The 26,302-nt window shown below is 40.6% G+C and overlaps 1 protein-coding gene across 3 annotated transcripts; it reads left to right on the top strand.

The window, feature by feature from the left end:
- The first annotated feature begins 57 nt into the window (after positions 1 to 57).
- On the top strand, positions 58 to 26,302 carry ZBTB21 (zinc finger and BTB domain containing 21). Of its 3 annotated transcripts, XR_008450806.1 has the most exons (4): positions 58 to 174; positions 11,699 to 15,029; positions 22,889 to 22,969; positions 24,578 to 26,285. XR_008450806.1 is itself a non-coding variant. In XM_054072290.1 (2 exons), the coding sequence occupies exon 2, from the start codon at positions 11,712 to 11,714 to the stop codon at positions 14,886 to 14,888; it is 3,177 nt and encodes a 1,058-aa protein (XP_053928265.1). In that variant the 5' UTR covers positions 58 to 174; positions 11,699 to 11,711; the 3' UTR covers positions 14,889 to 22,876. The 3 variants fall into 3 exon arrangements, 1 of the variants encoding a protein (XP_053928265.1); XR_008450805.1 differs by having other exon boundaries at positions 22,889 to 26,302; XM_054072290.1 differs by lacking the exons at positions 22,889 to 22,969; positions 24,578 to 26,285 and having other exon boundaries at positions 11,699 to 22,876.

Below are 26,302 nucleotides of genomic sequence, written 5' to 3' on the forward strand. Positions count from 1 at the left end.
CCCCCCCCCCCCCCCCACCTCCCCCCCGCCGGCCAATGGGAGCGCTGCGCACGTGACGAGCGTTCCCTGCGATGACCTCATCCCTGGTGTGGGATGACGTCAAATTCAAGATGGATGGAATCACGGCGGCGGCGGCAGCGCGCGCGGGCGAGCCGTGAAAAGGACGGCGCCGGGGTAGGGGTTGTTGTTGGGGAGGGAGGAGGCTTGGGCGGGGGAGCGCGCGGCCGGCGGCGGGGAGGGCGAGTAACGGCCGCGCCGGGGGCCGCGCGGGTTCCCCCCCGCGTCCTTTCCTGACGTAACTCTGAGGTGGTTCTGCCTGCGCGGCGGCTCGGGGTGGGATAGTTCGCTTGGGTTTGTTTTTTTTCCTTTCCCTTCACCGAGCAGGGCTGCGTTTCCCCCGAGCGGCTGCGCCTGCGCCCCGGTTACGAAACTTCGCGTCTCCGCCTTTCCGCGCATGCTCGCTGCCCGCCGCGCGCGCGCCCGTCACGGGGGGCAGGGGGAACCCTTGCCGGGGCGACGCCGTGCGCGTGCGCCGGCGCCGCTGTCGGCTGCTCCCGCCGGCGGGGTCACGCGCGACTGCGCGTGTGCGGCGGCCAGGGCGCGCGCGTGCTGGGGGGCGGGCAGGAGGAGCGCGGGGCGCTTGGTCGTTTCCCCCCACCCCCACCCTTCTCTCACGGCGCGAGCGGCGGGCGGGGCCTCGCCCTAGCAACGCCGCGGGGTGCGGGCGTCTCGGTGGTACCGGTCGATTCCCTGCCCCTCTCCCCACACCGGCCCTGAGCTGAGCTGTAAAACGTGACAGCGTCTTCTCCGGTGTGCCCTGAAGGCAGAACCGCGCTAGGCTGCGCATCTGTGGCTGGAAAGCAATCCCGCGAGGTTCCTGCGGTGTGTAAGCACATGCAGGTACTGCCGAAGCATGGTTTTACGGGTCCAGGAGTTCTTTGGCTGCGTTATTCATGAGCAGGAAAACGCACATCTTCTAGTCCAGTGAAAAGATCCTCTCTGATGTGAAATGGCAGGAGGCTGTGGAAGGTGTTTTACCAGTCACAAGTGTTAAGAGAGAGTTCAGTGGTCTTTGGAGTCCAGACTCTCACTGTATGTCATGTAAAGGATCAAACGGCAGGGGAAGTTAATCTAAAGGGTTTACTATGAGGCAGGAGATACTCGTAGAATAGTTTGGGTTGGAAGGGACCTTAAATATAATCCAGTTCAACCCCTCTGCCATGGGCAGGGGCACCTCCCACCAGATCACTAGATCAGGCTGCCCAGGGCCCCATCCAACCTGGCCTTGAACACCTCCAGGGATGGGGCAGCCACAACTTCCCTGGACTACCTGTGCCTGTGCCTCACCACTCTGATGGTGAAGAATTTCGTCCTTATGTCTGATCCAAATCTGCTCCTCTCCAGTTTATACCCACTGCCCCTAATTTTATCACTACAGGCCTTTGTAAATGGTCCCACCCCAGCTTTCTTGTAGGCCCCGTTCGGGTACTGGAAGGTCACTATAAGGTCTTGGATCCAGTCTTCTCTTCTCCAGGTTGAACAAGCCCAACTCTGTCAGCCTGTCTTCATAGGGAAGGTGCTTCAGCCCTCTGATCATCCTTGTGGCCCTGCTCTGGACCTGTTCCGGACCTGTTCCAACAGTTATGTATTCTTATGTTGAGAATTCCAGAACTGGACATAATACTCTAGATGAGGTCTCACAGGAGACGAATAGAGGGGCACCTCTATTCACCTCCCTCGACCTGCTTTTATGATGTCGTAGTGTTCTGTTGTATACTGAGTAAGCTCTTCTTTATAATTAAATGCCACTTGTTTTAAAAGCTATTCAGTTTTTTTGTTGTTGACTCACAGTAGAAGTAAGAGGTAGTAGGCTGTGGAAGACATAGTGGTGAATTACGTAATCATACAGCTTCTTGTGAAGACAGTGAAGATCTTGTCACTAAGTCATAGTCAATATTTTTATCCTTAGCTAGAGGTTAATATGAAATCAACTTTTAAAATGTATTTCTGTACAACAAGGCTTCCGTTATTAAATCAGAGGTGGCCAGAGAAGTGGGCCTCTGAGAACCTCATGAGGTTTAACAGGCCAAGTGCAAGGTCCTACATCTGGGTCGCAGCAATCCCTGATTTCAGGGGATGATGAGGGATGACATGATTGAGAGCTGCCCTGCAGAGAAGGATTCGGGGGTGCTGGTTGATGAAAAGCTTGGCATGAGCCAGCAGTGTGCACTCACAGTCCAGAAGGCCAACTGAATCCTGGTGTGCATCAAAAGAAGCGTGGCCAGCAGAGCGAGGGAGGGGATTCTGCCCCTCTATTCCTCTCTTGTGAGACCTCATCTGGAGTATTGTGTCCAGTTCTGGAATCCTCAGCATAAGGAGGATATGGAACTGTTGGAACGGGTCCAGAGGAGGGCTACAAAGATGATCAGAGGGCTGGAGCACCTCCCATATGAGGACAGGCTGAGAGAGTTTGGCTTGTTCAGCCTGGAGAGGGCTCTGAGGAGGTCTGATAGCGACCTTCCAGTATGTGAAAGGGGCTACAGGAAAGCTGGAGAGGGACTTTTCATAAAGGCTTGTGGTGATAGGACGAGGAGGAAAGGGTATAAACTACAAAGGAGCAGATTCAGGCTTGATATAAGGAAGAATTTCTTCACCATGAGAGTGGTGAGACACTGGCACAGATTGACCAGGGAAGTTGTCGATGCCCCATCTCTGGAGGTATTCAAAGCCAGGGTGGATGGGGCCTTGGGCATCCTGTTCTAGTGAGACGTGCCTGTCCATGGCAGGGGAGTTGGAACTGGATGATCTTTAAGGTCCCTTCCAACCCTAATTATTGTATGATTCTAAATATGTGTTACAGGTAAATCTGGTTCCACTTTATGTTGGTATTGCTTGAACAGTGCTGGTTATTGCTTTCTATTTTGACTTTGCTCAAATTGACCAACTGATTGCTTTGACCAAAATTTTCCACCAGAGTTGTACTGATGTTCTGGAGGGGAAGTTTTGAGCAAACTTTAGCAATTATTTTTATAAACCTTGTTTGAAAAAAAAATCCAAACAAGTTATATGGCCACCTCTTTGGTGGAAGGAGATCGACATGATATTCTCTCAGAAATTTTATTACCCTCATGCGTTACAGTTGTAATCTTCTAAGACCATTTGGATCACTCTACTTGTAGAAAATCCAGCCAACCTGACTGGATCACGAACGTTTAAATAACTGTTATTTGCATATTCTTAGTACAGGCTCAGAGATGTCACAGATTACACTAGAGTTTTCAGCTACAATGATGCCTGCCAGACCAGGATTTATTGGGGATTTCTCCAGCTGTGAGCTCTTTTGGGCCTGCTGGAACCAAGATCACCCCTGGGGATCAGAACTGAGAGTAGTCAACCATGCACACGTATTTCTTTCAGTGGTGCTGAAAGTTTTACTCCTCCACTAATTTCAGCACTGCCCTATGATCCAAAATGGGATTAAAGTCATAATGAGTTGGGTCTTCTTTAATGCTTAAGGTAACTTATTGCTTAGTATATATTAGCACTCTTATTTAATATAAAAAGAGGCAATAGCTTGTAAGAAGTTCCAGAAGTCTTCTTTGCACTGTGCACTTAGTGTGATGCACAAGCATGATAAATGTGAACGTTTGCCCATCCTTTTCCTGCTGTGTAGGTTCCAAGTAGCAGGATGATGCTTTGTTAGCTGACTCAAATTCGACTCACTTCTCAGACTGAGAACCCTCCAGATCACTGAAAGCTTGATGTTGCTAAGAGATGGGGTTTTGTGAGCTCATGGTTTTTGTGTGTGATAATGCTAGTGAATACTGATACATGAAGAATTAAATAGTTGGTTCTCTGATCTTCGTAGTATTGGCTGACTATGCTTTCCTTAAAATGAGTTAGAGGTATGCCAACTTTACAGAAAGCTGTGAACTTTCGTACCATATTGAAGTTTATTTCTGAACTTAAGAAGCTGCGAAGCAGTTACCATTGAAAACAACAAGTAATTTCCAGCTACAGTTTTCAAGGTTTTGAAAGTTGTTTTATCTGCAAAGTAGTGGTTAACTACTGTCTATATACAAGTGTAGATTTACAGGGTAGAGGAAGGAGGAGTGGGGGAGAGGAAGGTGCTCTGTAACCACTGTATGGTTTGTACTGCATTGGGAGGTACTATGCTGTGAGTCACACACTACAATTGCAACTATTTCCAGCTCTCATTAAAAGAAATTCTCAACATCTGAGCAAGTGAGCTGCTTCATAATGAACTCTGCTGTATGTAATGAGTGAAAATCCTCAGAAAGGAAAAAAGGAAATCTTTAGAGCAGCAAAATTAGTTGTTGCAAGTGGAAAGACTGTAATATGCGCTGCTCTAAAATCAATTTTCTGTGCCAAAGGAGTTGTTTTCTCGTAATACTTATGTTGTAGATTTAATGTTAGTCTTTGTACAGTCATCTTTTTTCCATGTTTTTCTTAATGATAATATTTAAGATTGCAGGTGTCTTATACTTTCTTTCATTCACAGTAAAATAATAATAAAAAAAATCTGTTGTCTTTGCTTATTGGCTACTTTATGTACAATTTTGTTCTAGAATAGCTCAGGTGTATATTATGAACAAGAAAGGAGAGTGTTGAGCAACTCTTTGACCTTCCTGAACTCATTCTTCCATTGCCACTATCAGCTCAGCAATCTTACAGCCCATCAAAAATAAGAAAGTTTTAAAATCACCTTGTCTTGATTGTTGACAGAAGAATTTTTCCTCTGCAGTTTAGTGAAGCACCACACCTTTGTTGTGCAAAATCTTTCCATACAATCTGTAATGAAAAGGCATGAAAAATTGTTGAGCCGAATAATTTCAAAAAAATGTTGTGAAACTTGTCCTATCGTAGTAATTTGTACACAATTAGATTGCATTCTTCAGGAAGGGAAGAAATATTTTTTTCCATTTTTGTCTTGGAGCATTAATCTTATCCATGGTTTATCCTTCATCAGCACTTTACAGTGTGAGTAATCTTTAGGTTGCAATTCACTCTCAGTAATCTTTCTGATAAGTAGTGGTTAGCTCGGGCATATCGTATAGTGGGGACAGTGAGTGTCCCTGCCACCACCTCACCCCCACCCCTCTGACTCCCTGATCTCCCTCCAGCACTGTGAGGCTTATGCATAGACTGGCACCAAACCTTGACATCACAGTATACTGGAACAAGAACTGTACCAGGAGTTCCAGTGGGGTGGGTGCGCACCAGCTGAAAAACATCAGAGCTCCTTTTAAAGTACATTAAGAAACATGGAAGGAAAAGCAGCAGAATTACAGTGACTTCTAATCTCTGTTTGCCATGACTTAACCTGCCTATGACAACCAAAAGGAATTAGTTTACTTTTTTGAAGAGGAGCCTTTTGTAATTCCTTTTTAAAATCTATGTTTGACATTACCCACGTCCAAATGCATGTGGACTTTGAGTAAACTCAAAATCTTCCACGTTCTGTTCATGATCTTGTTTCTTATGTAAAATTGCTGTTGTCTTTCCCCTTCTACAGTGTTCTGTACCATCTTCCCAGTATCTTGCCCATAATTGGAGATGACTGAACGGAGATGATTTTATTGTGAATTGAGCCAGTTAAAGAACAAGTGGCTCATACAATAAAGCAAGTGACTGAATACTATTCAGTTTGGTCAGTGTATCTCAGAATTGCCAATAAAACAATAAATTCACCTGTAGAAAGAGAACAAGTGTACACTTCCATTGCACGTCTCCCCTTCTTCAAATTCTTAATTTCATGTGTCTCTTACCAAAAAACTTGTATGAAATATTTCTGAGGATGTGCTTTTTATAGGGCTTTAAATTGTATGTTCAGCCATCAGGCCTTTAGGTCTTGTCCCATCGGAGAGTTTAATGGCAATGTTACAGTACTCAAGAGAATGAAAACTGAAGAACTCTTTAGGGAAAGGGATTTTGTAATATTTTAGTCTCATGATTCAGTTTGCAGCAATTTGAACGTCGAGGCCAGGACAAATATTTTATCAAACTATGTTTGATGTGTTTGATGTTTCAAGAAGAATCAGAAAAGCTCACAGCCAGCGCACATTCCTGCCCTCTTCCTTAATTCCAGTAGTTTTGCAACCCCATGGTCAGTTGGATCAGTTTATCAATCTGACAGCAAGCTAGTCCTTCCTTAGTGGAGAAGGAGACATATGGACTGTTCCTTGCAGGAGAAATCCCCAGTTAAATTGGGCTGAGAGTAAGATGAAATTGCACCCTTAGCTGCTGCTTGTTTGTAAAGAAGAATGAGAAGGACAAGCAGAGCTTCGTGGTCTTAACTCTGACATTTTGTAGTTTGCTGCAAGTTTGGAGGAGCTATTCTGAGTGTCAATTGGTGAAACTATGGGTGTGCTCTATACGTGAAAAGTTGCCTCTTATTTATGGGAGAATATCTAATCTGTGTCAGGGTAACTGCTTTTTATTTGTCTGTAGTGGGAGGGCAAAAGAGAGACTGCACAATACTATAGAAGTTCTTTTCCCTACATTTCTGCTTCTATATGTGTGGGGAATAAATAGTTGTAAATTAACACATCAGCTTCACACGCTAGCAGATATATCATTTATCTGATTTTATGCCTGTCTTCATACCAGTGGGTCTCTCCTTGCTGCTGACCTGTTGAACAGCATTTGTCTTCATGGAGAAAGTTCTCAGTATTGTCTGCAGTGGAAAACAGCAATAGCAGTTGAAATCACATTGTGTTATAATCCAGGAAGACAGAATCTCTGAACTTGCAGCAAGAGATTACTCAAATATTTAGTTAGAGAAAGGATTACAGAAGTGGGAACGATCTCTCTCTGCAGGTTTGGAGCTTTTACATACAGCTTTTGGTGGCATGTCGGGGTGATGTAAATATATATGCACTGTGGGGGAGTATGTTGTAAAGGCTGTTGATGGGAGAAGAGGCGTTTGATAAACTTATAAAACTCAAATCATAAAATCTACCATAGGATACTTGAGTCGAAGTTTAATCAGTGTAGGTTTCTTTTGCATCTGGACTACTGACCAGTAATAGGATTTGTTCCCGCCTTGTGTCTGAAACAGCACATGAATTCTCAGAGCCCAGCAATTCTCTGCAAAGCACTCACAACTGAGTGCAATGTTCCTGTTTACCTGGGGATACCCCAGGAAGTCACTTGTATTTCTTGGCTGAGTTTTGTAATCCATGTTTCTTTGTTCTTTTAGTGGCTTTGCCCCCACACGCATATGTATGATTTCCGTAATGAAACCTCTGTTAAAGTCTCTTTTGTCCACTATGTTGGTATCCTCCTCCTTCCTTGTATTCTGTGCTTCTAACTGCAGTTTCTCACAGCCCTGGGCCTCCTTGCTGCAGCAGTAGATCTCTTTAAGTGTTTCAGAACAGTCTTTCCCACTGCCACCCCCAACGTGCTATTTACATAGCGTTAGCTCACGGCTGTGTTGTTATAATGGAAGTCAGCAGGCGACATCAACGTCTTATTTTAGTTGCTTGTGTATTTGCAACTGTAAGCTGTTATGCTGAAATGTTTCACATAAATGTCTGCCTGATTCTATTTGTAAAGTTTCAGCATTGGTGACTTCATTGTTTCTGAAAGTGAAGTTTCAGATGAGCAAAGCTGGTTGAACAACTTTCTGACAAAGAATGTGTAGCCTCATGGCTTCTCTTGCTGCGACTCTGATGCTTGTCTGACCTCTCAGTGAGCTGATTAAGCTCCTAACCTATAAAACAGCAAACAGATACAAAAAGCTGGGTTGATTTTGATCGTCTCCTGCCTCGTTTTAGGGAGCTGAATCAACTTATTGGGAGGTCAAATAAGCAGCAGAGCTGGTGAAAGGAAGAGGAGAGTACTGTAGGGCTGGGAGCAGAAGATGTGAGAGTGAGGGACAGAAGAAAAGAAGGGGAACTATCACTTCAAAGGGAGATAGCTGTTGAAGATCAGTAGTTTGCTGAGCCAAAGAATAAATTTTTTCACCCTTCCGTTTTGAAGAGCTTCCCCAGTAGAGATTTCATTTTTGCAGAAAGTAGTTTTGAGAAAGTAGAGATGTTTTTTCTATCTTTGTTCAAAAAGTAGAATAGAACTTGTACCAAATATGGTACTTAAATGTCTGAAAACTAGTTTGCAGAGATTGACAGAGGGCTGTTGAAGATAAATGCTGAGACCTCTTCCTAGCATTCAGAAGGAAGGCTGCAGGTGCTCCTGCTGCCCTTGCCCTTCCTGGGTCTTGCAGTCACTGTTCCTCCTGAGAACCAGCAGCTGCTGTAGCATGTGGCACCTGAACACACTCAACAGGAGATTTTCTGATGTCCTCCTACTGTTTCCTTGACATCATCTCAACATCATAGAGGAAAGAGCTTTGTTTCTAATCAGTAGTGAAGGTGGCTGGAAAAAAAATGGTTAGAGTTAATAGAAGCATGTTATCTGGAGGAAAGAGCTTAGGTAGTTAATGGCAAAATAATCTTCAGCTGAGGAAGTATGTGTCCTCAAACACATGGAATCAAATGTAGTTTTATAAAAGATTGCCACAGTTCTGCTATCTACTCAATAGCTCAGCATGCCTTTTGTGTCAGGGCTGAGTGCAGTCAGCCAAGCACTGGCTTTAAGGGCAAACTTTTTGTTTTAAGGAGTTCCTGCCTTCCTGTAGCTGCTATGCCACCGTTTGCTGCCTCTTCAGTTATGCAAATGCATTAATTCTTTTAAATTGTGGTTTAGTATAAAAATTGACCAGCGTTTGAAAATAAGTATTGCTTGAGGTTTTTTATTTATTGTCTGACTGCTGTTTAATACAGGCTTGCAAATGTTTGTACTGGCACAGCTGAAGGAGGAGTCAAGTGCAGTGTGCAGATGAGATGAACGAAAGAGCAAATGCAGTGTGCAGATGAGATGAACGAAAGAGAGCTGGAATGTCTTGGGTCACCTGTGTTACTGAGAAGTAGAAGTGTTCATGTAATGAAACTTTAATACCTTGTATATTTACTCTGGTAATCTTTGGGGTGTTTTTACATCTTAAGTATTTCAGGCTTTCAGATCATCTGTGTAAATGTGTTAAAACAGTTCTGCAAACAAGGTCTGGTTTTGTTTCTTAACGTATCATATCTTGTTTTATTTCTGACTGTTGTGTTTAAAGGTTATTGAGCCGAGAGTCAAGCACTTGTTTTAGGAAATACCAGGATTAAAGCAGCCTTTGCAGGATTAATTTTTTCCCTTGCCATTCGTGTATATTGCAGCCTTGGTTACTGTTAAAGTGACAGAGCCACGTTGCACCAAAGGGCTCAGCTTCCTTTGCACAAAGAGAAGAGACTGTGCTCTGTGAATGAAAGGGAGGATTGTAGTGGAATGCTTATCTGCTTATCTCTTGTTTTATTTAATGTAATAAATTGAACGTACTCTATTAATGAAAAAGGAGAATGTGGAAAGAAGGATGAGTGGCTACTGGATTCTTTAGACAGTAGATTTTACACCTGCCTACTAATAGCATTAATGTGTTACAATGGACAAAGGAATATGTAGTAATTACATGGTATGCATTCTGTGAGTGTCTTACACAAACACAAGGCCTGAGTAAAACAGATTAAAATGAAAGATTTGGAAGTATTTCAAAACATTTGACTAATGTACCCTTTTTCCACTGTGTCCTTGAAGTATGGGCTCTGCAGCAGCTTCTACTGGGTGTCTCTACAGTACTGTTTTAGTTCAAGTTTCCCTCATAAGCATACTATTGATCTGTTACCTCCATATACCATGCTGCAGCTGGCAGCCCAGATCGATCACTTGAGTTTGCAAACTCTGTTTCTGTCAGATGAATCTAAAGGAAAAGGTGCATTCCTGGAACACTTGTTCTAATAAGTGTTAATGGGTACTCAGACCACAAGACTGTATTAGGGCCAGTCAGACTCCATCACTTTAAGTGCAGTGGCATCCATAAAGGATACAGGTCACACACCCTTCCCCAAACTGTACTTCTGAGCAAAACGTGGAAAGCAAAATGAAACTGATTGGTTTCTCAAATTCATGGAAACTTGACTGCTCTGCTCTTCTTAGGTGGAGTTATGGAGAGGTTATGCGCTATAAATATCTAAGGTGAATTAAGGATAAATTAGCATTCGTGAAACAGTATTGAAAGACACTGAAATGCTCAATAAAGACAGATCTAGTGAGGAAATAGAATTCTGCTGTTGTTGCTATTGCCATGACACTGTTAACTCATTCAGTAGTTTCAGATGTAGCAGTGGTAGCTCAGTCCTGTGATATGATCAATGCCCTGAGGCACTGTATGCAGCACCCATTAAGTTGTTTCTCAATTATACCAATTTAGGCTTTGATTACTTATTTATTATTTACCATGAATTGTAAGATTTACTGCCATTGTTTATTTATCATGGGGTTATAGTTTTTGATATTGCTTTTTATTTTGATAAACTTTAGGTTTTGTTGTAGTAGCATACTTTAGGTATAAAGAGTAGTTTCTCAAATCAGCTGTAAAGAGTATTGCTTTTAACGACACATCATTGACTTGTTTTACTACCATCGTGGAGGAAGGTAGTGTAAAGTTCTTACAGGTTAACTTGAACAGAACTGTAAGAGCGTTCTTTAAAAAATAAATAAATAAAATAGCTGTTGCTTATTTTCTCTCTGTATGTGCATGTGCACAGATACATAAAATCCAGTTAATGCCACAGAAGTTCTTTGTTTAAACTAATTTAAAACCTGATTCTCTTAATTTGTTAAGATTTAAATGAGGAACAATCTAATTATTGAGACATCCTGCAGTGCAAAGTGGGCTGTGTTTTGAAGCACATAGAACACAGAAATTTCTGCGCTGCAGTTTTATTTGTGCTTATTGTTTGTATTACTCTTGAATTCATCTGAGCGTAGCTGTTCCTCAAGTGTATGGGTTGCGGGCGTAAAGTGCTCTTGTGGTAATTAATAAAATGGGTAGTTCAGTTCTCCGATTACTTTTAAAATAGAACCAAGCAATGCAGGGATACTTCAGTTATAACTGACATTTCTAAGAAACCAGATCCCTACAGTGCAGTTAAAAGTATACATTTTTAATAGCTAGAAGTTTATATTAACACTTACTAAGCATAAGCAAATATGATGAATTAATCTAGATTACAGACAATAATCCTCTTCCCTTCCCAGTATTAAGGCCCTTTCCATCATCCAATTACAAATGACAACAAAACCCAGTTAATTTGTTTAGTCAACATGTCAGATTTTCTGGGCCTCAGAAAGTTGACTTGGCATAGCTCAGTTTTAGAGATTTGATTCAAAGGTTTATCTTTATAAAGCTGAAGGTGAGAAAAAGATGATCGAGAGTGAAATGACTGAACTATTCCTTCATGTGGACAGGTGCGTTGCAGGAAGAGAACACAGGCTTCCCTCACCCCTCCCAAGTTAGTTAGGTGTAATATTCTTGGTGTAACATCAGTGATTAACAGTGTATGTGAAAGCGAGCAAAGGAGCCGGTTCTTCTCCTGCATGTGGATCTGTTAAGAGCTAACAGTGTTGTTTGAATTCCCATACCTTTCTTCCAAACAACCTGCTTTCTTCAGCACTGTTGATGGTGGTTTAGCCAGTTTATGAAATACAGAGGGATTAGGTGTGTTTACTTTATCTCTAACAACAGTTCACATCAGGCAACCTACAAATCGTTGTTGTTGTTGTTGTTCTTTTTCAGAAACATCAGAATCATGGAGGGACTCTTGCATTATATAAATCCAGCACATGCCATTTCACTTCTAAGCGCACTGAATGAGGAGCGTCTAAAGGGACAGCTGTGTGATGTTGTTCTTATAGTAGGAGATCAGAAATTTCGAGCTCATAAAAACGTTCTGGCTGCCAGCAGTGAATACTTCCAGACTCTGTTCACGAATAAAGAGAATGAGTCTCAGTCAGTTTTTCAACTCGACTTCTGTGAGCCAGATGCCTTTGATAATGTGTTAAACTACATCTATTCTTCGTCCTTGTTCATTGAGAAAGGCAGTCTTGCAGCTGTGCAAGAACTGGGCTACAGTCTTGGAATATCCTTTCTTACAAACATTGTTTCTAAGAGTCCTCAAGCTCCTTTTCCAACTTGCCCTATTAAGAAAATACTGTATCAAGATGAAGATGAAAGTAGTGCTCAGAAGAGAAGTGTCATTGTCTGTCAGAACAGAGTAGAAGCACAAGCGAAGAGTACGGATCAAACACAGCATGATTTAAGCCATACTTCTAAACCTACACCCTCTGCTGCAGTCAAAACTAGCAGTAGACCACAGGTAACAAAACCAACTGAAACCCTTCACAGCTTATCACTGACCGAAAGAAGATGGCTGAAAGAAAGCCCTGTGAGCTATACCAAGGTTCATGAAACTTTGGGAACTGTTGAGGACCAGACCAGAGGTGGTCTAGTGAAAAGGAACACAGTAGTGCCTCAAATGCCATTAGCAGAGAAAGAAATTGCAAACAATGAACCAGGAAGCAGTGGTCAGCTTTTAAGAGGAAAGGCTGCAGAGGTGTCATTAAAAAGACTACGTCCACCAGTTTTATCTCTGCGTGGTGCATCAGAATCTACGTTTTTGTTGCGAGAGGCAGGAAAAGGAGATGGTCCAGTTGAAGACAGGAATTTGCTATACTACTCAAAGTTAGGGCTAGTAATCCCATCTAGTGGATCTGGTCCGGAAAACCAAAGTATTGACAGAAGTGGGCCACTTGTTAAAAGTCTCCTTCGAAGGTCACTGTCCATGGACAGCCAGGTTCCTATTTATTCACCTTCTGTGGACCTAAAACCTTCACAGGTATCATCCTCCTCCTCACTGGGAACTAATGATTCCCAGAAGACTTGTAATGTTGTATCTCAAAAGTCATCCTTGAAAGAATCATCAGACAAGTTAGTCTTGGATGAAAAACCGCAGGTAATACACCCACATCGCCTTAGGTCTTTCAGTGCCTCTCAGTCAACTGATAGGGAGGTTGCTTCCCCTCTCACAGAGGTGCGAATAAAAACTGAACCTAGCAGTCCACTTTCAGATCCTGCTGAAATAATAAGAGTTACAGTGGGTGATGCTTCAGCATTGACAAATAAAGATTTTTCTTTTAAAACTGAGGATGATCATAAGGAGCCAAGTAGACCTCCAGCAAAAAGGAGATTCCAAGCTGATAGAAGACTACCATTTAAAAAACTGAAGGCAGATGAGCAGGGTTCTCCTGGGTCAGAAGATAATTTTGAGGAAAGCTCAAGCCCTACGCACCTTGATGCTGATTTTCCTGATTCTGATGTCAGTAAAGATGAATACAGCGAGATGGAAGAAGCAAGACCAAATAAAAAATTTAAATGCAAACACTGCCTTAAAATTTTCAGATCAACAGCAGGTCTTCATCGTCATGTTAACATGTATCATAATCCAGAGAAGCCCTATGCTTGTGACATATGCCACAAGAGATTTCACACAAATTTCAAAGTATGGACTCACTGCCAGACACAACATGGAATTGTGAAAAATCCCTCACCAGCTTCCAGTTCGCATGCTGTTTTGGATGAAAAATTCCAAAGAAAACTAATTGATATAGTGAGAGAGAGAGAAATCAAAAAAGCTCTAATTGTTAAACTAAGACGTGGCAAGCAAGGTTTTCAGGGACAGTCTGCTTCACAAGCACAACAAGTCATCAAGAGGAATTTAAGATCGAGAACCAAAGGAGCCTATATTTGTTCCTACTGTGGGAAAGCTTATCGTTTCCTCTCACAATTTAAACAACACATAAAAATGCACCCAGGGGAGAAACCAATTGGAGGAAATAAAGCTCCTAAGCAGAAAGATCATATTCATATTGAAAGTCCAGCAGAAAACAAAGAGGTTTATCAGTGTCGTCTCTGCAATGCTAAGCTCTCTTCACTTATTGAGCAGGGAAATCATGAGCGACTCTGCAGAAATGCTACTGTCTGTCCTTACTGCAGCCTGAGATTTTCTTCTCCAGAGCTTAAGCATGAGCATGAAAGTAAATGTGAATACAAGAAGCTTACTTGTCTTGAGTGTATGCGTACCTTTAAATCATCCTTTAGTATTTGGCGTCATCAAGTTGAAGTTCACAATCAGAACACAATGGCTCCATCAGAGAACTTTTCTTTACCTATCTTGGACCACAACGGAGAAATAACTAGTTCGTCAAGATTGCCTCCTCAGTCAGAATCCAGTAAAATGAACAATTTTGTTGCTGCAAAGGAAGACGGTGTATTCAGTGATTCATCAGAACAAATAAATTTTGATTCTGAAGATTCCTCATGCCTACCTGAAGACTTAAGCGTTTCCAAGCAGTTTAAAATTCAGATCAAAGAAGAGCCCGCAGATGATATAGAGGATGAGGTCACTGAAACAAGCAGAGAACCTAAGGAAGTAGTCTCCAACAAAGATGCTGGTTTGTGGCCCTGTGAAAAGTGTGGGAAGATTTTCACTGTGCGCAAACAGCTGGAGCGTCACCAAGAGCTCTTATGCTCTGTGAAGCCATTTATTTGCCATGTGTGTAACAAGGCCTTCCGAACCAATTTCCGGCTATGGAGTCACTTCCAGTCTCATATGTCACAGGCCGCAGAGGAATCCACAAATAAGGAGCCTGAGACATGTCCACCAGCTAATTCTCCATCACCACCTCCCTTACCTCCACCCCCACCCCTACCCAAAATCCAGCCTCTGGAGCCTGACAGTCCGACAGGCTTGTCTGAAAGCTCCACTACTACTGAAAAGTTATTTGTACCACAGGAGTCAGATACACTCTTCTATCATGCTCCACCACTCTCAGCAATCACATTCAAAAGACAATACATGTGTAAACTCTGTCATAGGACTTTCAAGACAGCTTTTAGTCTTTGGAGCCACGAACAGACACACAATTAGCTTTAAGAGATACCTTAAAAAGCTGGTTCTGTGAAGGCTGTGTTCAGGATACCAGATGTATGCCATATAAACTAGAAATCTAGGAGGATGAAATAACAAGAAATTTGGAATTTGTGATGCTGCTTGGATTTGAAGACTAAGGTAAACTAACTTGGCTAGTAGGCAGAAAGCAGAGTAATTTAAAATTACTGGGATCTAATATTAACAGAATAAATTTTATTTCATTTAACACTGAAATACGATGGCATCTGGATTGTATGCATGGATCTTCATCCTGTGATGTTGGTGTGTGCGTGTGTATTATATATAAAGTTATATATTAAATGAAAAAGCAACAACAAATTGGATTGCAACTGTGAGTTAATAGTGAAATACTGTAACCAACTTCATTAAATTTTTCCTTTAAAGAAACCAACGCACAAGCTCCATATAAATAGTTGCCATGCACTTGCAGTTAGGGAAGAAGTGGATGGAGTGTCTTGCTGTATTGACTTAGGTCTTAGTAACCTTTAGCAATAACAAATAAACCTCAAGTTTGAGTTATCCTGATGTTATTGGATACAAATGTTTGATATTTTAAGGGAACATAGAATTGTTTTGTTTTTATATGGAACTTGTGCAACTTAAAATAGAATCTAAAGTCAGCAATATTATTACTAAGATTTTATATTAAAAGTAGCAGCAAGCCTGCTTTCAGCCATTTAATTATAAGTTTCTAAGGAAAATTGGGGAGGGGTACTTTCCTTTACAAAATGTCCCAAAGACTAATTTACTATAGATACTTCGGTAGCTGAAGTCGTTGTATTAACAGCCATCATAATGCAAATGGTACTGTTTATAATATAAACTAAGATTGAATGGATGACAGACAAGTTTCATAATTCTGTTTCCACTATTTGTACAACTGTTTGTAATGCTAACTACAAAGGAATGTATAACTATTAAATCAAAAAAGAGAGATCATTAAGGGATGGAAGATGAGTTGTGTTCCTACACACAGTAGTACGGTTGGCCATGAGTACAAAGATAGGTTTTAACAAAACCTAAAAATGTAAATATTTATATAGACACCTGTATAAATGAAGAAGTATGTATTTGAAATTTGTATTACATATCCAGCTCAAAGCAGAGGTAAAACCATCACACTACAATCACTGCATTTTATGAATACAATGCATAGAGTATTTCTTCCTGCCGCTTTCTATCATGTGTGCTGCAGTTTTCTAATCTGTTGAATATCGTGGTAATAATGGGCTGCAGATATTCTGTGTGGTTCCATTATGTTACCTCAAATCACAACTGGAGCATTTAGCGTAAGTGGGATCATAAATATTTAGCAGAAGCTATAGCAAGGGTCCAAAATTATTCTATAAGTAAAAGAAATATTTACCCAGAAGTTGGTGGTAAACTACCAGTGAAAAATTCTTCTGCTAGAATTTAAACTTAATGGAGTGATGATGGATTGAAGTGAACATAAATGATGCAATCAGTATTTATAATCGTGACCAACTTGACCCCACGTGGGTTGGGAGAGGGGGATTGCATTCCACGCTACCTAGTCAGAGCCCAGTCTGTGGAGTTTGGGCACCAGTTTCATGGGGAGCAGAAGTGAGGTTTTAATTCTGTATGTAACCATGAATTTTTTTTCAGCATCTTAAACTCAAAAGAAAGAAGAATTACAAGCACAATTGTAACTCAGAACAATATGAGGATGGGCATCCTGAGTTAGGCACATGCCAGAGCAGATTTTTCTTAGTGAAAGCCCAAGTTTGCCACTATTTTTCTCCAACAGAAAAATGTTGGATTTGAATGTAATGTTTTTAATTATTTTTCCTTTAAGGTTAAAAGAATTGGCTTGAGATGGACCCCTGACTTTTTTTTTTTCTCAGCTACCAAAAAATTTGGAATTCTGGTTTCAAAATTACTGTTTCATTTTTTATTAAAATTTAAAATTGTTACTAAACACTTCTACTAGTAATATCTTGGGGTTTTTTGTCCTCTTTCAGGCTAATAGTAGCTGAGTATGGTTACGCTGATTTATTAGAATATCAGTTAAAATCTTTTGGTGACATTGCAATTAAAACAAGGTACTTGTTTAACAGTGATATTTCTAGTTATTGAATTTTTCATTCCACCTTAGAAGACTAAATTTCTTTATTACTAGAAACAGTTTCAAAATATAATGGGTATTGCACTTAACCTGGTTTAACAAAATCAGAACAACATAAAGCTTTGCTAAGTATTCTTTAAATGTTTTTAAGAAATCTGTGCATATAAAATATGAACATGTTTCTGTAGAACGCTTCCTAAGTTTTCACCAATGATTTCTCTACACAACAGTCTGAAAGTTTATATGTAGCCTTTTAGAAATCAGTGTGCTTTCTAAAGGAAGGTGGCGAGTAGTTCAGCTGTGTCATAGTCATCTAACTTCCAGCTGGGATTCTGCTATGTGATATGATGATAAATTCCACACACGTTAAATCAAAAGCTCGGGCAGCATCTTTGAATAAACCTTGACCTTTTTCCTAGTATATATTATGTATTATAAAAAAAAATCATAAAATATTTTTGGTCCAAATAGTCTCCTTCTAAGTTTTTCTTCGGTTGTTTTGTTTTGGGGGGTTAAGTTTTGGTTTTAACTTTGAGTGTGTTTTGTGGGTTTTTTTACATTCAGTTCCTGTTGTTTAGTAAAGGAGTTCGGGATCTCTGAAGTTTAAATATGAGATGTTTATATAGCAGTTCTGGTTTTCTATTAGCTTTTATAAAAAAGCCCGTGATAGAAGTGTTTATTTTGGAGGATATGGAATAAATATACTTCCACTTACATAACTTTAATATATGGTTAAAAAGTTAAATTATGGAAAAAAAAATGTTAGTTGCTTGTTTATAAATAAAGGTCTTTTGAAGAGTGTCTAGTTTGGCCATAGCCAAAATAAAAGTCAAATTTATTGACACAAAAGCCTGTCTTCATCATATTTTGTTTAATTTTCTAGCTGTGTACTAAAGTGACACAAAGTTAGAGGTCTTGTTAAATATAAAAAGTGGTTTGCTTTTTCTGAAAATTTGTGACAGGAATGTGCGGGTGTTTTAATATATAGATTAGAATATAATTCTTTCTTTTTTTGCTATTTTTATAATCAGTCAGATAAATCTCAGAGAACCATCCTGCATCAGTGGAAACTTCTATTGCATATAGGAGGAGCAGGGTTAAGCCATGAAACTTTTTTGGGGGACTTTTACCTTCCAGGCATTGTGTTGGCAAAGCATCTAAGCCTATGCTTAAGTTCCATTAAGACCAGTCTTAATTTTTTTAAAACATGTGCTTAAGTTCTTTGCTAAATTGGGACGATAATCGACCTTGAAAGTGAGCAATGGCAGAAAAATACATACAGATTGTTTTTTAAGTCCTAGACCCAAAAGTTAAAATGAATTTTCCTCTATATAAAAACTGCATATAAGGCTAAGGTGTAGTTCTGTAGTTTTACAAACACAAAGGACGTGAACCAGTAATAATACTGTCTGCTTTTTTTTTTGTAAGGGGGAGTGAAACACCCTGTGACAGTAAACTGAGCGGATAACCTGCTCAAGTAGTGGGTGACTAGTACTAGAGTTTGTCTTGTGTATTTCTTCAGAATGGACATATAGCCTTATCCGTGAACCAAAACATAGTTGTGAGGGACTTGTTCCTGCGTTTCCTATTTAGGCAGGCCTGCTAGTGACATCCAGGAGACTTTTTAATTTTTTGTCTAATGTTTGTTTTCCCCCAAGTAGGACACGCAGGTTTGGTCTGAAGCTACCTGTACTGGTTTTGTTCCAAGCTTCCAGTGATAAAACTAGAAGTTCCTCACATGGAATAAGGACAGACCGCCTAACTTCTTGGCACTAACAGCAAGGGTGCAAATATCTGGCATGAGCCTGTAATCTGGCGTGTGCCTATACTGTTCAATGAAATTGTTTACATTTTGCTACCAGAAGATTTAGATAAAAATCAAAGCAAGCTTAGGGTTTTGGGTTTTTTTCAATGTTGCTGTTTATGAATCAGTGTTAAAATCTTTTTTTGTTGTTGTTGAACACAGCCTGATAGTATTTTTTAATGTCATTGTTTCTAGTTTATTTAAAATGACCTGTGAAAAACTGTACTGTTAACTGGTGTACATAAAGGGACACTATCAAGAGGAAAGTTGTGTGCAGTAAATGTACTTACCGGTATTAAGAATACTTGATATTAATAAAATGAATGAATTTTAAAACATTAGTTAAGTCATAACACTTGAGCTGCTTGGGCATGAAAATGCCTATTAAGGGCATCCTCAGCTGTTGCAGGGATGTCCGAAATGTGTATCTGAGTTCTGTGGGTTGCGCTTATTTTTCATGTTGCTTTTTCTCATACTATTCCAGAATGAAGGACTCAATCCATTTTTTCCTTCTCTGGTTTCTCAGTGATACACATTACCTGGTAAAGATACAAGCCTCCCACTAGTGCAGCAGCATCTGTAATTATAATATGTACATAAAACCTGAACAAACTGTCTGTTGCAATGTAACATGCAAAATGCATGCAAAGTACACATTTAAATCTTGTTCTTGACAGTGTCCCTTTTTAAAAAGCAGGAAAATGGGATAATTTTTAGCGCTTGGGTACAGGGAAAGTTTCCTACAGTTTCTAGAAACTGGAATTATCCAGTACATTTGCTATAGAATTTTCCAATTACACAAAATCACTTGTCATTTTAAAGGATTATAGAGGTAAGAATCTGATTTTATAATCCTGTATACCTTACAGTCATTCTCTGTCAGTTCTATACACCAGGGTGGGTTTTTACTTTTTTTAGGACTGACACTTAGTGGCTTAGGCTAAGTTTTTCTTTAATGTAATGTAAATCCATTGCTGCTTTGTACAACTTTTTCTACTGTGTGTTTTCTTTACTTTGATCTTGACTAAGAAATGTTGGCGTCCAATAAACTTACACTTTGTTTCTTTTGAATTACTGTGTCTTACACTGGAATCTCTTGGCAAAGTGTGATGTTATTGTACATACCATTGTGTCTGTGGGATGGGAATTCTGTTTATAAAAGAGCATCTTTTGATCTATTTGTTGGATGTAAATGACAGTTTTTACATAACTAAATAATGTGTTTTTGTTTGTTGTAGTAAGTGCCCCACTGAACCTTATACTGGAAAATACAGGAAAACTAACTTTTCTAGGCAAGTTTTTAAAACTTGAGCATAGCCCAAATTCTACTTCCTATGCAAGTGGTGATTAATATGGAACTTTGTAGAAGCAAGGTTACATCAACAGAGTATCTCTTTCATCTAAAGCTGGATTGAACCAGATGTTTGAAAATACGCAGTCAGGAATGTTTATGGTATTTTGCAGTGCTCTCATAGAAAGCAGTTTCGCTTCTTCAAAAACCCTTCAAAATCCCAGAATGTAGTGTGTGGATTCCTGTGATGCAGAAAAATTCTCTCTGTCATTTGGAAACAGGGTTAACTAGACTCTTCTCTTAGATGAGACCTATCTTTGAAAACTTTTAGGCAAGTTTTCTCAAGTTCATGGGCTCCATATTTGCTGTCCTTTGCCATTTTTAATTTATGCAGTTTGGTTGAAGCTCATTGGCCAATTTCACTCACATTTAATAGAGGAGACAAGGTCTCAAGAGTTATTCCCTAACAAATTTTATAAAAATCACTGACTGAATAGTCTTTGCGCTGAGGATAAGATTTGCAGCAAGAGCATGTGCTGAACAGTTATCTGTGCTTTTTACTCCAGCGCTTGTCACTGTGTGCATTGTACCATCTTGTTAGGTTAAGTGGGGCAATAGGCCAGGTGAAATGTACAGCAGAGTTGAAGTACAAGGTCTGCCAAATGGTCAGACTCTAGGGTTGAAAGGGCACTCCAAGCTCAAGAGGATTTGAGCCTTTGATGCTCTTACAGGGACAAAGGGCTCCTTGCCTGTCCCTCCATGGAGAATCCAGCACATCAGAAGTTAGGTGAGCTGTGGAAAAGGCAAAGAGTGGGCGGAGAGCCGCTCTCTGACTCATTCGCAGAGTTGCAAATTGCCAGAGGTTTGGCTCCCCCTTTCTCCTTTCGGAGTAGGAAACACTTGCAGTTCTTTCTGCATTCTGTTAAGACCTACATACAGCCCTCTCTCTGGTACTGTTTCAGACCAGTATAACGTCTGCTTAAATGCTTCACAGAAAATTTCTGTTCTAGAGACCATACAACCTATATCTGACATAAAAGTTCAGAAGCAAACCAGAATTATGAAAACTACTGGTAATGCCATGAGTATTGTGACTGTTTTTATGGTTTACGTTTTTATTTTTTGTTCTAATTCCAGCTGTCTGCTTCTAAGACGGTTCCTTTGCAAACAAATCCAGTAATGTGTACTTACTTTTCCATTTGTAGAATGTTTCCAGTTATCACTCTTTTTTTTAATATGCAAACACTTAATAGGATAATTTTTACTATTAGATCTACATGGATAATATTTCTGTTTCAAGTCCTGACATACTCTGGCAATAAAAATTTTCAGGGTGTTGGGTGCAATGAAACAACATACACAGCTTATTTCCCCTTCATTTTACATGTTCTGAAAAAGTACGCAAAAGCAAAGCTGATTTCTGCTAACAAAGAATTTGTTTTAAATTGCCTCTGTGGTTTTGGTACAACCCTTAACAGTTTCTTAATGTCTCAGTAGTCCAGAATCTAGGATGGACACAGTTCTCCAATGTCATGGAGCCCTGGTTGTAGTCATTAGTTTAATCTGATGTTTGAGGGCTCAGGCTCTCATCCAGCAATGTGCATCTCTCCCAACGAAGCCCACTGGTGTTATAAAAGAGGCAGTGATGAGGCAGTTAAGGCTTCTTGGGATTACTAGCATCTAGGGATGCTTTTGCTTGTAGGAAGAGATCACGCTGAGGTTTGCAGGCTCTGCAAGCAGGTGGCTGAAGGAGCAAAGGGCAACAAACCAGAAGAAGAGGTGGGAGAAAGTAGGATAGCAACAGCAGAAGAATGTAAAATGTAGAAGAGAGCATGCTGTGGACTCCCAAGATAAGAAAAATAACCAGGTGTCATTTAAGGTGTCATTTGTGATGAACACGGTTCTTTGGTTCCCACTTTTTCCTTTCTTCCCTAGCCATTCCTGGGGTTTGGCGTCTTCTAATTCATTTTGCCTGCAAGAAACTGTATCCATTACTGTATGATATGAAGTCTATGAAGGAGATCAGGGGAAGAAAAACTTCTCAAAAGATTTTTTAATAGTATTTCTCCTTCAATCTTGCTTTGGGAAAGTTTAGGTCCTTTTGCTACAGGCTGCACATCCTGAGGGCTTCACCTAGCGTGGCAACTCTGCCTGTGGAGATACATTTGCAGTTTCTGCACCTCACCACCTGCACCTGTGGTTCCTCAAAAGAAGGGGATCTAAACCCAGAGGAGAATCTATAGAAAAGTAAATACAGCTCTGTTGGCCACCATCCTGCTTATTCCTTTCACAGCTGGCTAATCCTTGGCTTCATACACTTTTCTTGCTCTGTGGGCCACCCTGTGTACAGTCTGGCTAATGCCAGAGCAGACGCAGCTGTTCCCACCCATAGGAGAAAGGTAACAACTGTGAGTAACTGCTGCTGCCTCTTCACTCTTCAGTCAGCTGAGCAGCCAAATGCCAGAAGAAGGAAACTTAGCTTTGTTAGCTTGCATTCAGATTACTTGTTTCAGGAGAAATTTTACTAAAGCATGTAACGACATGTGAATGCATTTTTTAAAACAATGAGAAATAAAAAAAAAAAAACAAAAACCAAACAACCAAACTGTAAAAATACCAAATTCTCAACTCTGTAGAAGTCTGGAGGAGAATCGCAAATGTTGAAAATGAGATTTGAAATTAGGTAGTTTTTTTTAAGTATTGCTACAACACCCAAGAGGGAGAGAATCACATAGAACTTTCATTTTATGGAGATGATCCTGTAATCTATTATGTACCTCTAACCTTGTGTACAGGCACTAGGAGGAGCCAGAAACAAAAGACTTGCCACCATCACATCCACCTGAAGAGCCATGCTCGGAAGCATCACATCAAAGGTGAACCCTTTTCTCTCTATATATGTATGTATGTATATAAAAATGCATGTGGGCATGTTTAAATACAGCTCTGTTACACGGCAATTGCTGAATTTGCAGAAAATCCCCTCTTAGGTCAAAGGCATATTATAATACACTTGTCCTAAAGCTATCTTCTTCTCCACTATTTCCTTCACTAAGCAGCATGGTTCTGGCTAACTGACAGCTGGGAGTGGTGAGATGAGGTGCATCCCCAGGATCTTCAAACCGTAGCTCCCTCTTGGAACTGTCAAGGATGATGCCAATTTATCGCAATGGTTTCTGCAGCGCAGACAGTTGTATAAGAAAGTGCAAGAGGATTAGTTGTAGCTTAGCAGCTGTTATCATAACAGGTAGTCAACACACTTGAACATAAAGTGAGCTCTTGGCTGAGGAGATAAAAACATTCTACCCTTTGTCTGTGCCACAACACATTGCATACTCCTTTAAATAACCGGCACGGTTTTCATAGTTGTATTGTGAGTGAGCCTGTACCCATGCACTCCTGACTCAAAGTATTTCAGCCTCACCGTAGTACCCATGGGGATGTGTGCTGGGATGACTTGCAACACAAAACTGGTACATGCCCTTGGATATTTCCACGGTTCTGAGATTTGTCAAAAGTATTTTATTGCATACTCTAGCTATTAATTTCCTACAACATTGCTTGAAAGCCCTTTGCTCTCAGTCTAAAATTTCAAGATCTCTTCTCCAAAAGTCCGTCTTTCTTTCTGATGCCCAGCATTTCCAAAGCTGGCAGGTCTTAGTGTCCTCAAGCATGTGTCTGAGGGACATATGAGTGTTTGTACTGCATGGGAAAAACGCGTGTCCCTCGGAAGTCAGCACCTCCTGGGCTGGAGCCGAAGGTTAAGAAGGAGAGGCAGGAATGTCTCCAGTGGTTCCTTGTCAGGAGATTCTTTGGCTTAGTCTGGGACATGGGAAGCCTTAACCATTTGGGCAGGATGTTAAGTCTGATCCCAAATTAACCCACAGGCAAGAAACTTAATGTACCCAGAATCACCCATCATGTCTAGGGTGCCATCCCTGTGGAAGGCACCTCACAGTATGGCTTAGAGCATGGCAATCTCTCCGTCCAAGCACCATCACCTCTGGTGATACTTGTGCTCTCTGGTGGATAGAAAAAGAAGGTGAAAATAAAGAAGAAAATAGAAGTAGTTTGTCTGTCAGGCTTTAGTTTCTGAAAACTGACAGTATTTTACTGAAGTGCGGTGAGTTTTTGCACAGTCATCATTGTAGAAAAAATAATACTCTCAAAAATATTTTTCCTTCTTCCATTGCAGTGCCAGATACAAGTAGTAAAAGAAACTATCAGCAATTCCAGACAAAATGTCAGTTGTTTGCATTTGTTCCTTTTGTAAAGTTGTTAACACTTAGGAATAGATTATTTAGTGGATATTGGAAAGTGGGAAAAGTTTGATCCTACAGAGAAAAGCAAAATAATTATAATATGACAAAATAATGAGACTTCTAAAATTAACGTGTGAAACACTGACCTGCTATGACGAATGCAAACACCTCGGTGCCATTATTTGTGTGCTTTCTCATGTTGTTGTTTTTTTCCTTTGATAGGCTTTTTGGTGCATGAATGGTTTCAACAAAATGTACAAGTACCCAGCTGGGCCCGTGGTGACTCTAATAGAATTGAAACATAGCTTTGCAGTTCTGCTTTATATCTGAATACACAATTTGAAATTATGTTTGGTCAAACCGAAACATAAATTAGCCGATTTTTCAGCACATGTTGGTTTGGCATGGTTGCTTTTTTAAGATTTGTTTTTAGGACCATGCCTGCATATTAATAACACACAGAATAACAAAGTTATAAGAGCAATTTTCTGATCCAATGAAAAACTTATCCCCTGGCAATATGCCTTCTTAATCACTTAAGAGAAGTAGGCAAAAGAACTAAGTGATCTAAATTAACTGAAGTATTTCTACTGTGAGGTTGTGGTGGACATACTACTTTTTTTCAGTGGCAATCAATGCTTGGATAGACCAAGATATCTCCTGATTTTGCAAAAGAACCAAAAGTAAGAGTAATTAGTCAAAGTGAAGGTCTAATGATGTCATCATCCCTGAGTCTTTTTTTATGGAGCAAGACTACATCAAGAAGAGGATGTTCTCTGGAAGACACGAGGTGGGGGGGAGTTATTCCAGATGAAAAGCCAGCCTGGTGCTAGCCTCCTTACCCCCACATTAGCTCCTAGTTATGCAAGCTTGCTTAGTGGCACCTCCTTGGTGCGAGGCCACTGACCGTCTTCCAACAAGGCTTATCTAGGCATCCCACCTAGCCCTTGTTACAGCTCCTTTGCACACCTATCACTCTTTCTCAGACAGCTGTCACCAAGCAGCGTTTCTGGTATGTCAAGTCATGTGAGACAAGATGGGTCACACGTACTGAATCTCACCTAGAAAGGGGCCACAGAAAACACACTGGAGAGTACACGTAAGGGCAGAAGCAAATGGAGGAGCCTACCTTCTGGCTTTAGCATTGTGCCTCTCCTTGCCCCAGAACCCCTAAGCAGACTTGCCAGGGTCAGCAGGTAGAAGGCCACGCCTGTTACCTGCCTCTGGCACACAAGGTAGAAAAGTGTGAGAGAGGCTGAAATTCTACACCAAAGGGGAAATGGTGCCCTCTGCCACAGGAAATAACATGCTGAGGGGGTCACATTTCAGGTGTGAAGATTGACAGGTCTCCTTCTGCCAGCAGAGCTGTCAATGAAGAGTGTGCAGTGGTATCATCTCAGGCTGACTCTTATGCTACCAAAATATCATAATGAAGACATAGTTATAACCACCTCACAGGTAAATGCAGCATCACGGAGTCCTGGGATGCTGGAATGAGCTTCGCTGGCTGAAGTGCAGTTTGGCCAAAATAAGTACCTCTTACACTTTTGTACTGTCCTGACAAAGCACTTTTTTCAGACTTCATGTTGGACTGCATATACAGCCTCTTATGAACTTTTTCTTTCATATGTGTAAAAAAATACACTAGTGCTCAGAGGCAAAGAATTAGCGGGAAATGTCTGGATTGATTTTATCCCTGTGTATTGTAATTGTGTAAGTGATCATTTAATTGCAGTGATTGAACCCACTGCTTTTTTGTTGTTATTCTACTTACAGCTTTAAAAATTAAATTGATTAAAATGTATATGATCTCATCCTGCTCCCTTTGCTTATATCTACACTGTGTGTCTTGGAGTAGTTCCAGATCTAGCACTTCCTGGGTGCTAGATCTGAGTGCATGCCCTGCTGTGTCCCACACTAAGGCAGGACAGAGCTCCAGCACACACC

The sequence above is a fragment of the Cuculus canorus genome, chromosome 1, assembly GCF_017976375.1.
Source record: "Cuculus canorus isolate bCucCan1 chromosome 1, bCucCan1.pri, whole genome shotgun sequence".
NCBI lineage: Eukaryota > Metazoa > Chordata > Aves > Cuculiformes > Cuculidae > Cuculus > Cuculus canorus.

What these genes read in the sequence shown, in the direction of transcription:
- ZBTB21 (XM_054072290.1), top strand. Translation starts at nt 11,712, where the DNA reads ATGGAGGGACTCTTGCATTATATAAATCCAGCACATGCCATTTCACTT.